The 12,888-nt window shown below is 42.5% G+C and overlaps 1 protein-coding gene across 1 annotated transcript in view; it reads right to left on the minus strand.

Moving 5' to 3' along the window:
- SPEF2 (sperm flagellar 2) overlaps positions 1-12,888 on the minus strand; it is a 165,885-nt gene that overhangs the window by 4,450 nt on the left and 148,547 nt on the right. The window contains exons 34-36 of the mRNA XM_081053291.1: positions 12,525-12,704; positions 5,893-6,132; positions 5,611-5,733 (exon numbers count right to left, since the gene is read on the minus strand). Coding sequence (XP_080909417.1) covers positions 5,611-5,733; positions 5,893-6,132; positions 12,525-12,704 — 543 coding nt within the window. The remainder of the gene's footprint in view (positions 1-5,610; positions 5,734-5,892; positions 6,133-12,524; positions 12,705-12,888) is intronic.

Here is a 12,888-nt window from a genome sequence, read left to right on the forward strand (position 1 = left end):
GAGTTTTTAATAACTAATGTTGACTGTAGACTGTTTACTTGAGGATTAGGAACAAGCTGACCTGTGTTTATCTGATACTCGATAGCATGGGGAAAGTTATAAACTCCAGATATTTAAACCAACCTTGGCTAAGTTTATAGCTGAAATCAGGGGTCATAATTTTCAGTAGCAGTTCACTGAGAAAAGCTTGATAGAGTCTGGAAATACAGAGGGTGCCAAAAAAATGTAAGGACAGACATTTTAAGAAAGGAAATCAAAGTATTAAAGTGATATTACTCAATATATACCGATAACAAAAGATAAATACAAGTCACGTGTATACATTTTTTTGGCACCCCTGATATTTGACATGGGTGCTACAAAAACACAAAGCACTGAAGCAGCCACCATATTTTGTTATAAAGATAAAGGAGAAGGTTGGAGCATATGTTAAAATCAGATATCTTGAAAACAAAATGGGATGAAAGTCCCTTCAAGTCACACTTACATTTATAGGTATTTTGTCCTCATGTAATTGGGACCTTACAGAAATTCTCCTGTAACATTCTGATTTTAACACTAAAGGATGTATTGTTATGCCCTATTGAATGGCCACCTTGATTTTGAGTATATATACTTGATTTATACGTTTGCTAGAAGAAATTTACATTTACTCAGCATGTGCTCACTATGAGAAACTACATTTGTTAGGTTAGTATAAAAAAAATCATGCATTCCTTTGCATTAGTAAATACATTTGGCATAGGATATTAATGGACTTTACTCACTAATAACCCAGTTATAGTATCCTCATCGATCTTGTTGCATTTAACCAAAGCATTTTCTTAATCATTGGGGAATATTACTTGAAAATAACCTCTCTGTATAATATGAGGTCTATGAAAGTAGCAGTTCAATACATGACTTGAATTGAATAACTATAAAATCCAACATAAAATCTGGATTTTCCGCATGGGTATTGATCACATGGGACTTCCTAGGGTTTCGGTTTAGACCTTTCGTCACTATGGCATTATACCAGTGAAAACTTTCTTCCTTTCCAAGAACAGACACTGAAATCAAGAGATGACATGCCAGCTTATTTGTTCATCCACATATAATTTCACACAGTTCAGAAATATGTCCTGTGCACTGCAACTACCAACAGACTAGCAATCCTAATAGTAATAATAATAATAAAATAGTGATGTCTACTGTTTATGGAGTGATATCTATCTGTCAAACATGTTATATGTATTAAGTCATTGAATCCATACGAGAACACTATGAGGTATGTATGATAATTAACCCCATTTTATAGAGGGAGAAACCAAGGCACCACGAGGTCACTTGCCCAAGGTCACACATCTGGTAGGTGTGAACCAATCAGTGTGGCTCCCAAGACTGCTCTCCTAACCACAAAGCCAGGCCACCCACAATAGGAGCAAAAATAAAACACATCAAAATAATTATGCATACGTGGCTTTTTCAAATATGTATTTTTTAAACGTAGATGCTTCCAAACACGAAACTTGTAAACATAGCTGTTAGGCAACAACCTTCACTTCCCACTGTTTATAACAGCAAACACATTTTAACCTGAAAAACCACACTCTAGCTTTTGCTCTACTTATCTTGAAAGATCTTCAAATAACATCACTGTGGTTAAAGTTCATTTTTAAATGTGATCTATTTACTTGCACATGGATATCTGGAGCAAAAAATGATGACAAGTTGAATGTGATAGTACCTGAATCTTCAGAGATTTCTTTTTTCCTCTTTCTCTTTCTTTCTTTCTTTCTTTCTTTCTTTTTCTTTCTTTCTTTCTTTCTTTCTTTCTTTCTTTCTTTCTTTCTTTCTTTCTTTCTTTCTTTCTTTCTTTCTCTCTTTCTCTCTTTCTCTCTTTCTCTCTTTCTCTCTTTCTCTCTTTCTCTCTTTCTCTCTTTCTCTCTTTCTCTCTTTCTCTCTTTCTCTCTTTCTCTCTTTCTCTCTTTCTCTCTTTCTCTCTTTCTCTCTTTCTCTCTTTCTCTCTTTCTCTCTCTCTCTCTCTCTCTCTCTCTCTCTCTCTCTCTCTCTCTCTCTCTCTCTCCCCCCCCCTCTCTCTCTTTCTTTTTCTTTCTTTCTTTTTCTTTTCTTTCTTTCCTTCCTTCCTTCCTTCCTTCCTTCCTTCCTTCCTTCCTTCCTTCCTTCCTTCCTTCCTTTCTCTCCTTTCTCTCCTTTCCTTTCCTTTCCTTTCCTTTCCCTTTCCCTTTCCCTTTCCCTTTCCCTTCCCCTTCCCCTTCCCCTTCCCCTTCCCTTCCCTTCCCTTCCCTTCCCTTCCCTTCCCTTCCCTTCCCTTCCCTTCCCTTTCCTTTTTCCTTTCTTCTTTATTTTTCTTTTCTTTTTTTGCTTAGTGAAAATGAGAATAGAGCATCTTACTGAAAAGGGAACCGCTTTCATTTTGAAATATCAGAATTAAGGCTTTTCACATCATAGGCTCGACTCTCCTCGATTCACAATCATAAGGATGAGTCCTGATTACGGTGGTCCCGTGTGCCCTCAGTAGATTCCTCCATGGAGGGACAGGGAGGAGGTGTGAAGGATGAGGAGAACAGAGTGAAAGAAGTTGACTCAGCGAAGCACTCTGGGAACGGAGGCTCAAGACCGAGCAGACTGACTGGCGGACAGACAGACTCTCTTTCTGCTCCTAGAGTGTCAGGCCATCTTGGTCCTGTGAAGCTGGTTCAGTGGGGCTGTGACGTCCTCCAGCTGGCTGGCTCTCAGCCAAGGGGTGCCTGAGCACCAGGGAGAAGTGGAGACTATGCAGAGGTACTTGTGGTGGTCGCTATATCTAGGTGCTCCTGGAATATAGTGGGTAGCAGTCCAAAGTGTTAGCCGTCCTGCCACACTGGACGCACAAGGAGGAACCGTGCTTTCTAAAATGACAATAGGACTTCAGGTGAGATGCCCTGCAAGTTGATGAAACTCCTTCCAAAATGAGGGAAGTGCTCAAATTAAAAAGAGATTTCCTGTGAAGTCAGGACACCGCTTCAGGAGACTGGGTCTGAAAGGCAGTCATCTGTTGGTCGTTTTCTTTTCTCAGGAAAATGACCAGCAGAATCTTCTCAGCAAGTTAATCATATTTCGCTGGCCAGAGTAAGGATGATCCCAAATTATGCTGACTGTGTAGGGAGTTTGTCTCCCATGAGGGGAGGAAATAATTGTGGTACCATTTTATGTTCCTACTTGCTCTTGTCAATATAAGATAAATACCATTATACATAATTCCAAGGGATTTGGAACATCAGTTTAGTGGTGCCAAGTGAGAAGACTGTTCGTTGAAAGGTGGAACAGAATGTGTAGGATGAAGTGCAGTCTAAAGTGACGAGCTTCTGGAACCCGCCTTATACACAATGACGTTTGCCAAGAGAAAGCGAAACGGGGGGCAGATCCCCACAGCGGGCGACTCTTCCCCCATCCTGCAGGTGACACTGACTCACCTGCCTCTCTCAACCCCTTTGTCTAGTTCTGATGTGCTCAGTCCCTAGTAATTCTAGGGTTGACCTGAGTTATGCCCTCCTCATTCTAAGTGGGGAAAACAGCTGGTCTTTGTTAATGAAAGTATGGGATATAAAATGCTGAGAAGGGACATGCAACATACTAGTTTCAGTGCAAACAGTAAGTGTTTGTGGAATGTATGAATACAACATCTTGGAATAACTGCCACCTGTGTTTCCCAATAATTCAGACCGATTTAAATAGACACAAATAATTTTAAAAAGGGCCCCCATTACATGTAGGGACATAACTATATGATATGGCTAAGAGACAAAGAAACACTTAGGGATGAAGAAATTAATACCACTTCATGCCCCTGCTCAGAAGTCCATCCATTCTCCATTGCTTTTTAAATCCAATCCAAGTGTCCCTGTGGGATGTCTGGGTTCTTTACAATCTGCCTGATCTTACTGATCCAATGGGATCACCAAACCCTTCACAGACTGCTCTTCAGCCAGTCAGGCTCCTGCTGCTCCCATGCAGTCCTGCCTCCACACCCTTGCCCAGGCCTCTCCTCGCACCTAGGATGCTACCTTCTCTCCATCCAACAGCAAAATCCATGGAGACATCCTGTCATCTCCCTCCACTTTCTAAAACCCTGGCCATCTTTAAAGACCCAGCTTCTAGCCACCCCCCAGACACAGTGTCCTATTTTTTGAATTCCCATAATATTGCATTTGCATGGTTTACCTTATATCATTATCTTATAATTCCTGCATGTAAAAATTCTCTTGGAAACAGAAGTGGATTGCTTGAGAGCAGCAACTGAGTTTTGTACTCATTATTCTGTCTCTCATGGATCCTTATATTCCTGGCCTCAGTAGTAAGTGTTCGGTATCGAATAGTAATCGTAATAGCCATCATTTCTGTAGTACTCGCCATGTGTCAGAGTTTTAGATGCCCGTGTTTTAGATGCACAATCTCATTTAATCCTCACCATCATCCTTGAAATAGGAATGGCTGTTATCTCCATTTAACAGATGAGAAAGCCAGGATCAAGAGAAAGTTAAGGTCGGGTATTCATATTAAAAAAGGATCAGCAATTTAGAGGCAATAAATTTAGGTAAAAAGATATTTAAGTCTGGATAGTCTCATTTCTGGGCATAGATAGTTATCACCGAGAAGTCAGGAGAAATGCATCTTATACCACCTGTATTTTATCAAAGTGAAAGTGCTTTTATCTTAAGCTCAGCAAACACTTTTAGTCTAATAAACAACTAGCAGTAGCCAAATAGGGGGACTTCATGCTGTTCAACTGGTATGTGAGAGGATCAGAGCAACTAGCTCACCCTGAAAGGGGTCAGCCTCTGCCTTCCTTAGCCCCTGCTGTTGGAGACCTGGGACTTGCCACGGAGGAGGCACATTCAACACGTGGGGTTGCAAGTTGCTTGGTTACTGTGTGAGCTCAGGGGTGCAGTGCTTCCTTTCATCCTTTCTTCCTCTGCTGGGTTGGTCCAGTCTCACTGGGTTTTGTCCCCAGTTTCCCCATTGTGAACACTGTTTCCCTGATGGAACTGGCATCCATTTCCTAGGCACCTTCAGCACCCACACTGCATCGGCAATATGAGCCATGAAGACGTCAGCACTTGGCTAGGGGTCATGGGTTCCTTAGTTCTCTTTGGCAAGGGGAGATCTTATTCTCCCTACTCGTTGATCATCGGTGAGGGTCATTGGCTGGAATGATCCAGAACACTAATACTGCTGTTTACCGGGCTTTATCTATTATCACCCTCCAGCCTTCTGTGGTAGCTCCAAAGTAGCCCCAGAGTCCTGATGAGACAGCGCCACAGTACTGAGAGTACTATCCCTAATATTTCTAGTACTATCCACAGTACTAGTATTTCTAGTACTATCCAAAGTACTGACAGTGCTATCCCTAGTACTGATAGCTATCTCTACTCTACTTGCCCTTGCTGCCCTTGGGTATTTTGGGCTAGCCTGTCTGGCCTGAGGCTATAACCAGCTTAGCTTCCCCAGACCCTGTTCTGGCTAAGTCCAACTTTTATCCCCTTTCGACTTGTCCACACTTGAAATGTCCCACCATGCTCTGAGTCTGAGTTCAGCCAAATTAGGATGCCTTTGAGTAGTACTCACAGGAATTTTATAGTCTGGATAACTCGAAATCAGCTCTTGAATAAACGGATGCTTCAAAAGGACAGCAACTTCAACTGGCTCCAGATGCTTGGCACCCAGGTCCTGAAATACTTTTATGAAGTCCTTTAAAGAGAAAAAAAAATGAAGTTAATTAACTTTACAGTCCTGCAGGTGTTAAAAAATGGTTTTACTTAATAAAGAAATTTGATGAAAATATGCTCAAAATTGGGGGCAACTTTTCTTATGTATAGGCTGCCCTTTTTACGAAATAATCTAACGAACCTCTGAATAAATGTTCTCTATCTTTAGGTGGCTGGCAAATCTGTTAACATCCTGTGCTTCACTTCCTCCTCTGAACACTTTGAGCAGTGTTTCCATGGAAATCTTTTCAGTGTTGGCATTTACGGGAATTTCTTCTTCCTTTTCCACCCTGTCTTCTCTTAATTCCCTTTCTTCACTTACAAAATTTTCCTCAAGTTCAGGATATTCCTCAATGGGACTCATGTTGGTAAAGGAGTAGGTCTGCACAATTAAATGAAGAGAACATGAAGTCAGACTGAAGTCTTCCCAGTAATAGAGACATTTAGAAAATACCAATTTTGTCACACACTTTTTATGCAATGGAATGACAGTGACTACCACAAACTAGCTAAATGAAGTCTATAGAGAATATTCTTGCTGAACTGGAAATCACATCAAAATCCTGAAACAATTCTTCTGGTAGTTTACAGAGAGGCCTCAGTGCAGAGTGTGTCTTACTCATCTCTATACATGCTTTGGCTTACTGACAGGTACATTGCTTTCCTCAATAAATGGACACTGGAAAGAATTTGTGTAGCTGGTGTCAGATTTCTTCCCATTGATGTAAAGTTCTAACAGGATTTGCTTAAGAAATTGACTGCAGACAAGAGGTTATGGCAAGTTCATTTCTCAAGCTTGATAGATTCTTTTTTTTAAATGTTTATTCGGGTGACAATGGTTAGTAAAGTTACATAGGTTTCAGGTATACGATAGATTCTAAGTGCTTTGGAAACATTTGTTTGGATATTGTAGGTTAAACTTGTCTCAACATTCATAAGGAAAAATAGGAAGCAAATAGAATATAGAAAGGTTGGGTTGGGATTCTTACTACTGTTCTTCGAAACTTGCCAAGAGTCATGAATTCAGGCACTGGCATTTTGAGTATGGTAAAGAGTACATTGTTTTTGAAATAATTTCTTATGTACCAAAAGCCTGAAAAATATTCCTATTCTTTGACTCTGTAATTATAGTTCTAGGAATTGATTCTAAAGAAATATTTATGTGCACAAAAACTTTTGTATATAAATGTTCATTCAGTGTTACTTACAGAAAACGTAGAAAACCTAAGATTCTAAAAATGGCGGAACAGTGACATAAATTATAGTGTATTTCTGTGATAGAATACCATGTTGCTATTAATTTTTTGGTGTAAAAGAATACCTAGTGACATGAGAAACCACTAATAGGACAAGTGCAAAGAGAAAACAGCACAAAGTAATAAACAAGGATCCTCGTTTTCTTATAGATCTATCCTTGTTAGTGAAGAAGTAGAAACAGACACCTTAAAGAGTTGGCAGCATTACCTCTTGTTAGTAGAATAGGTGATTTCTTTTTTACTTTATTTTGTATTTTCCAAATTCTCTACAGTAGATTTGTATTTACTGTATTGTAATGTGTGTGTGTGTGTGTGTGTGTGTTTGTGTGTGTGTGTGTGTGTGTGTGTCTGATGATGAAGTCATTGATATTTGGTAATTTGCCATAGAAAAATAAGCATCTTCAGAATGTTGACCGTTCCAATGTCACAGAACACCTGAGTGTTGATTCTGTTTGACTCCAAGGAAGGAAAAAATACTAATTTAGGCTTTTAAAAAACAAAACAAAAAAAACAACCAAAGAGGGTGCCAATGTCTGTACATAGTCAATTCAGGAAAGGCATTAAATACACAGGTCGTGCAAGTTATTTCCAAATAGTCATGTAAGTCCCATGTGATGAGGTTGATGACAGAGCACAAGATTAAACCTCTAGTAGTTGTCAGTCCCTATAGGGAATTTGTAGGGGCTTCAGGCAGTGTAATAAAGACAGGTGGCATTTTCTCTAGTTTTGTGTGGGCTGGGTTTCTACATCCTTTGGTAAACTGGGAATGTAATCTAATCTTAAAGTTGTGTGTGTGTGTGTGTGTGTGTGTGTGTGTGTGTGTGAGAGAGAGAGAGAGAGAGAGAGAGAGAGAGAGAGAGAGAGAGAGAGAGAGAGAGAATGCTCTATCAGGTAAAGATTTTGGAATTAAGTATAAATATCTCTATATCTCTATAGCCATCATTTATCTATCTATCTATCTATCTATCTATCTATCTATCTATCTATCTATCTATCTATCTATCTATCATCTATCCAGACTCTTCTCCATTTTAAACAATTGAAGTGCTACCTGGCATAAATGTGAGACTAGCTTTTTTTTTTTCCACCTAGGAAACTTGGAGATCATCACATTGGCTATCTGCCAATAATTCCCCAGGGCAATAGAACATTTAGTTCAGTGAAAGGAGCACAGTAGAGATGTAAAACAGTGTGCCGAGTGAGTGAAGGATGAATGAATTTCTATTCAGAGTGTTGCATACGTGCTAGGAGGACACGATAAAGACAGAACCTGCGGGTGAGCCAATAACTAGTCAGGTTAGATGAGCAGGCGATATGAAAATTAAAGAGAGAAGGACCCTGGCCTCTCTGCACTATTTCCATAATTAGAGAGCGACTAGCTGTTCAAAGACCTGGCATAATCATCATTGGATAAATGTATTTTTCAATTTTAGCTAAAAGGTAACCATTTGAACACTTGAAATCTTAAGTGAAGAATCCTTAACTAATTAACGTCACAGTGTGCTTTTTAAAGTTTTGCTCTCTAGGGGGTTGGGACAGAATAGAATTAGTGGTGCGTGGGAGGGGAGGGAGGGGAGCGAGGCGGAAATTGGGAGGCAAGGAGCCAGCCTGGCGCCCTGGCGGGACTGCAGGGTGTGCAGTAGGGAGGGGCTCTCTCCCACAGTCTTCGCGGAAAGACCGTGACTTTGAATGCAGGTGCATGGTCAAAACCAGGACACCAGTTTGCAGGAAAGTTTGCAGAAAAGCCAGTGCTTCGGAATGAGCAATTATTAGTGGCATCAAAACTCTGTGTGAGTCACTTTATCGACTAAGCAGGGGTACAGACTGTGACAGTAGCAAACACTATGTCACACTCCGCTGAGTCTCAGAAGCAGCCCTCCAGGGCTCCCAACAAATTGTCCCTGGAATGAGTGGTGCCTGCCCATGCATTTCTACATTGAATCAGGTCAGCCCTGCATCATGGAGGCAGAACAGGTCAGTTATGGGGCTAATGTGGACCAAGCGTCAAAGAGCAAGATGGGATGAAAAGTCAAGGCTTTCAAACTCCAGGACCTCAAACAGCTCTACCAAGCTACGTCAGTGAGGCTTTCCAAATGTCGGAGATTCAAGCTCACAACTTACTGAATTCCAACATCATAACCCCACACCACACAGGCCAGAATAAACCGTTTCCCCACATGTCAACTTATTTAAACTTTCATTGGGACTAGTGCATACTCATAAATGCTTTGCCTTTGAACGTCTTTTAAATTACCCAAGATGTGGATTCAAACAGGTCTGAACCACACTGAGTAGAACAGCATGAGGCTCAGAAATAGAGTAAGAAAGTAAGAAATAGCAGGGAGATTTACGGTTGTTTATGCGGAAAGCATCAGCAGAGATCTTATTCAGTGTCTTGGGAGTGAATGTGGATCTGTTGGAGGTGTTATTTCTGAGCAGGCTCATTATGGCTTCCTGGGATGAGGTTGCCCAGGAAACTAGAACAAGGTTGGAAAAGGGCACAGAAACAGAGTGGCATAATTGGAGGCAGGATGGCAGGGCAAGGGGTGAGCAAGAATGTGGGAAGTGGGTGAATCCTGCGTGTCTGAAGCTCCCAGGGTTCCCTCCAAGCCAGGAACAGGGCTATACATGTGGTGTGTGACACATGCTTTCCACCGCCTGCCCCTCACCCCGATTTCACTCTGTTGTGCAGTGTTTGTGGGTCACTTCTGGTGCAGTGTCCTTGGGCTTTAAAAGAGCTCTTGAGAGAAGCAGTCGGGGGCAGCTGCTTCCTGGGCAGGGGCACTAGCTTGCTCTGAATGAGGGTTTCAGGGACAGGATGGATGCAGTCCTGTGCTAGCTGGCTTGGCTGCTACCCACGCAGGCAGCGGTCTGTTGCTGTGGCAACAGTTCCAGCACATGCTTCCTCTTCCCTGGTCTTTCTGGCTCATTGCAGCCTCCTGGATGCTGTTATTGCCTCTGCTGGAAGGTCTGCTGGTCTCCACTCTACCTTGGAGACTGGATTCCATTCCTTCCTCTCTCCCTCCCCTTTTTCCTGGCATGTTCACAAACATTAGTTGACCATTTGCTGTGTGGCAGCTACTTTGGGGTAACATGTCCCTAACTGAAGGCAGAAATAGCTTAGCAGCAGGATTCTCTAGGTAAACAACCCCCCTCCTGTATTACTAGCTCTCTTTCTTGCCTCCTTTGCCCTGCTACAGTTTGTCTTAACACAGCAGCCAGACAGATCCCATGTCTTTTCAGTCAGATGGCCAAGCTCCAGTGTTTCTCATCTCGTTCCTTGGCATAGTCAAGGCTGCCAAGCCCTCCAAGCCCCCCTGCCCCACCACTTTCCTTTCTTACCACTCCTCTAGCTCATTTCTCTCCAACTGCAATGGAGAGAAATGACCCCGCTTTAAGGGCTTTTGCATTTACTGCTGTCTTCACTTGAAATGCTTTCCCCCAGAGACCTGCAAATCTCCCTCACCTTCTCCAGGCCTCTGCTTAGATGTCTCTTCACAGAGAGACCTTCTGTGACCACCCTCCTTGACAAGGCAACCACCGCCCCAGCTCCTTTATTGATTCCTATATTCCTTGTTCCTGTAGCACTTATTACCATTTGATGTAGTCTATATTTTACCTGTTTTCTCCCTCGGTTGTTCCCAGCACGTGGAGGTGCTGGATAAATACTTGTTGAATAAATGCATATGTGCATGTGATGGTGCTCAGCCTTGCCAGAGGAATTTAAAGGGGGCAAAGCTGAGAGAGTGCTCAGTGTAGCTCTTGGGTGTCAGACGAAGCTTCATGAATGATCTGGCAGCTGAAATAGGCCTGGGATAGTGGGAAGGCCTCAGATCCTTTGAGATACGCTGAGGGGTTCTGCAGATGAAGGAAATGGCAAGAGCAAAGATGGGGGGGGTGGGAGAGAAGAAGGCACAAATTCTCTTTTGATTGGTAAGACACCATGTTAATCTGTCCTTTCTTCTATGTTCTGTCCACGTCTGGGACATCGTCATCTCATCCTTTTCTGCACAGACAGGGGCAATTAGATGGAGTCCCTTCAGGGAAGCAAATTTGGTTTCTGTATCCCTCACAGGCTCTGCAGAGGATCTGATTTACAAAGCTAGTTAACTGACTGATTCACCCACTCAGTGAGCTCTACTGAGTATCTACTGAGCTCTGTGTCAGTAATTCCGGTCCAGGGATGTGGTAGGTTCAGGAATGCAGAACAAGGCACATGGCCCTTCCCTGCTCAGAAAGGAAGCTGACCCTGAAGAATTAGTTACCTGTGAGGAGAGGGGCCGAGCACAGCATGCTATGGGAACACAAAACGGGGGTGCCTGACACCATTCCAGGTCAGGGGGATGCAGTGACATCCCTGGGAAAGTGGCAAATGCAGTCCCAGTGAAGGCACACCATACCAATTCCTTATTTGTCTGGGAAAATTTAAGTTGGCCTTCCGCTGTCTAAGAAAACCACGTTCTTTAGTGGAAATCAACACACCCTCCTGAACTTTCTTTCGCTGTGTACGAGCTGAAGCAGCATCTACAGCACATTGGTTTGAAGAGCCAGATCCCCGAGTTGTCAGTTTACTAGGCATCTGTCAGGCCCTGTAAGGAGAAGGATATTCTCGTGTACCTGCTCAGGGTCAAAATGTAGGATTGTGCCAAAGAGTCTATTTCTTCTCAGGTGTGAAAGCTGTCACAGGAACTCCCCATTGCCATCCCCACCCGAGAGAACCCAAGCATACTCTATTTTGACAAACGTGTGTGAAAAGAAGTGTAGCTGGGATGTCTGAGGAGTTTGGACTGACAGCACCCTTCTCCCTCTGAGTCTACAAAGGAAGAACAGAAAAAAGCGTTCCATCACGAGGGCCGCAGCTCTGTCCCCAAAAGGTCAGGGCAAGACTAAAAAGGTCATACTCATGGGCACCTAATACGTGTATTAGTTAGTACCCTGTTCTGAGGCTTTTCCACCTAAAAAAGCCAGGGAGTGGTAACCCCTTAGAAATAAATCTAAGGGGAATGTGAAGTGTTATTTGATATTAATTTTGCTTCTTTGTCCTTGGATGCAGTTGATACAAAGTGGCGGTGGCTTTCAGGTGGCTGAGCTTTGACCTGAAACACTACCAGTGTCACGGGCACGTGGAATGTGTCCAAGGCCTGAACTTAGGTCACGGAGAATTTCCACAAAGTGTGACAAATACCTTGGGTTGATACCCAGGTCCTTCTCATTTATCAGGATCAGCACTTCATGGAAAATGAAGTGCCCTTACAGAGCAAACATTGATGCCACCAAGAAACTGAGCAAATTTTGATTTTACTATAAAAAGCATTGTGTTTTTTTTGGATCGTGGGTCCTTAATTCTTAATCCAATTGAGTAAGGCTTTATTGAAAACCTAGTATGTGTAAAACATTGTGTTAGGTACCCAGGAAAACAGAGAGATGAAACAAATAGAGATTCTGTTGTTAGAAGTTTAGAATCTTCTGGCATCCCCCTGCAGACCCCAATGCTATTCCATTTCTGGAACACAATTACCTCTTCTGCAGTATGAGTAGGAGCTTTAATTGGTTGGAAGATATGAGTCCCAGTGGCCACACTGAGGGCCCTGTAGACACCTTCCACAGGATCTGGGTGGCAAGCGAAATAAAGCAGCATCTGTGTGTAGTCAAGCCGGGGTGGATCCGTCTCATAGTCAGCAAACAGCCTAAAGAAAAACTGTCATACGAAAAGGATTTCAACCAAACATAAAATGTATATACTCAGGCAGTCCGTAGACGGACAGGCAGTGGAGAAGCCCTCCCTCCAGCAGCTTTGGAACAAGGTTTCTTCCGGAGAACTGAATCAGTGAAACTAACATATAATGAATGGTACTAAGTGAAGAGTACGCTAAGTGAAAAAC

Source organism: Rhinolophus hipposideros (assembly GCF_964194185.1).
Source record: "Rhinolophus hipposideros genome assembly, chromosome: 7".
Taxonomy (NCBI): domain Eukaryota; kingdom Metazoa; phylum Chordata; class Mammalia; order Chiroptera; family Rhinolophidae; genus Rhinolophus; species Rhinolophus hipposideros.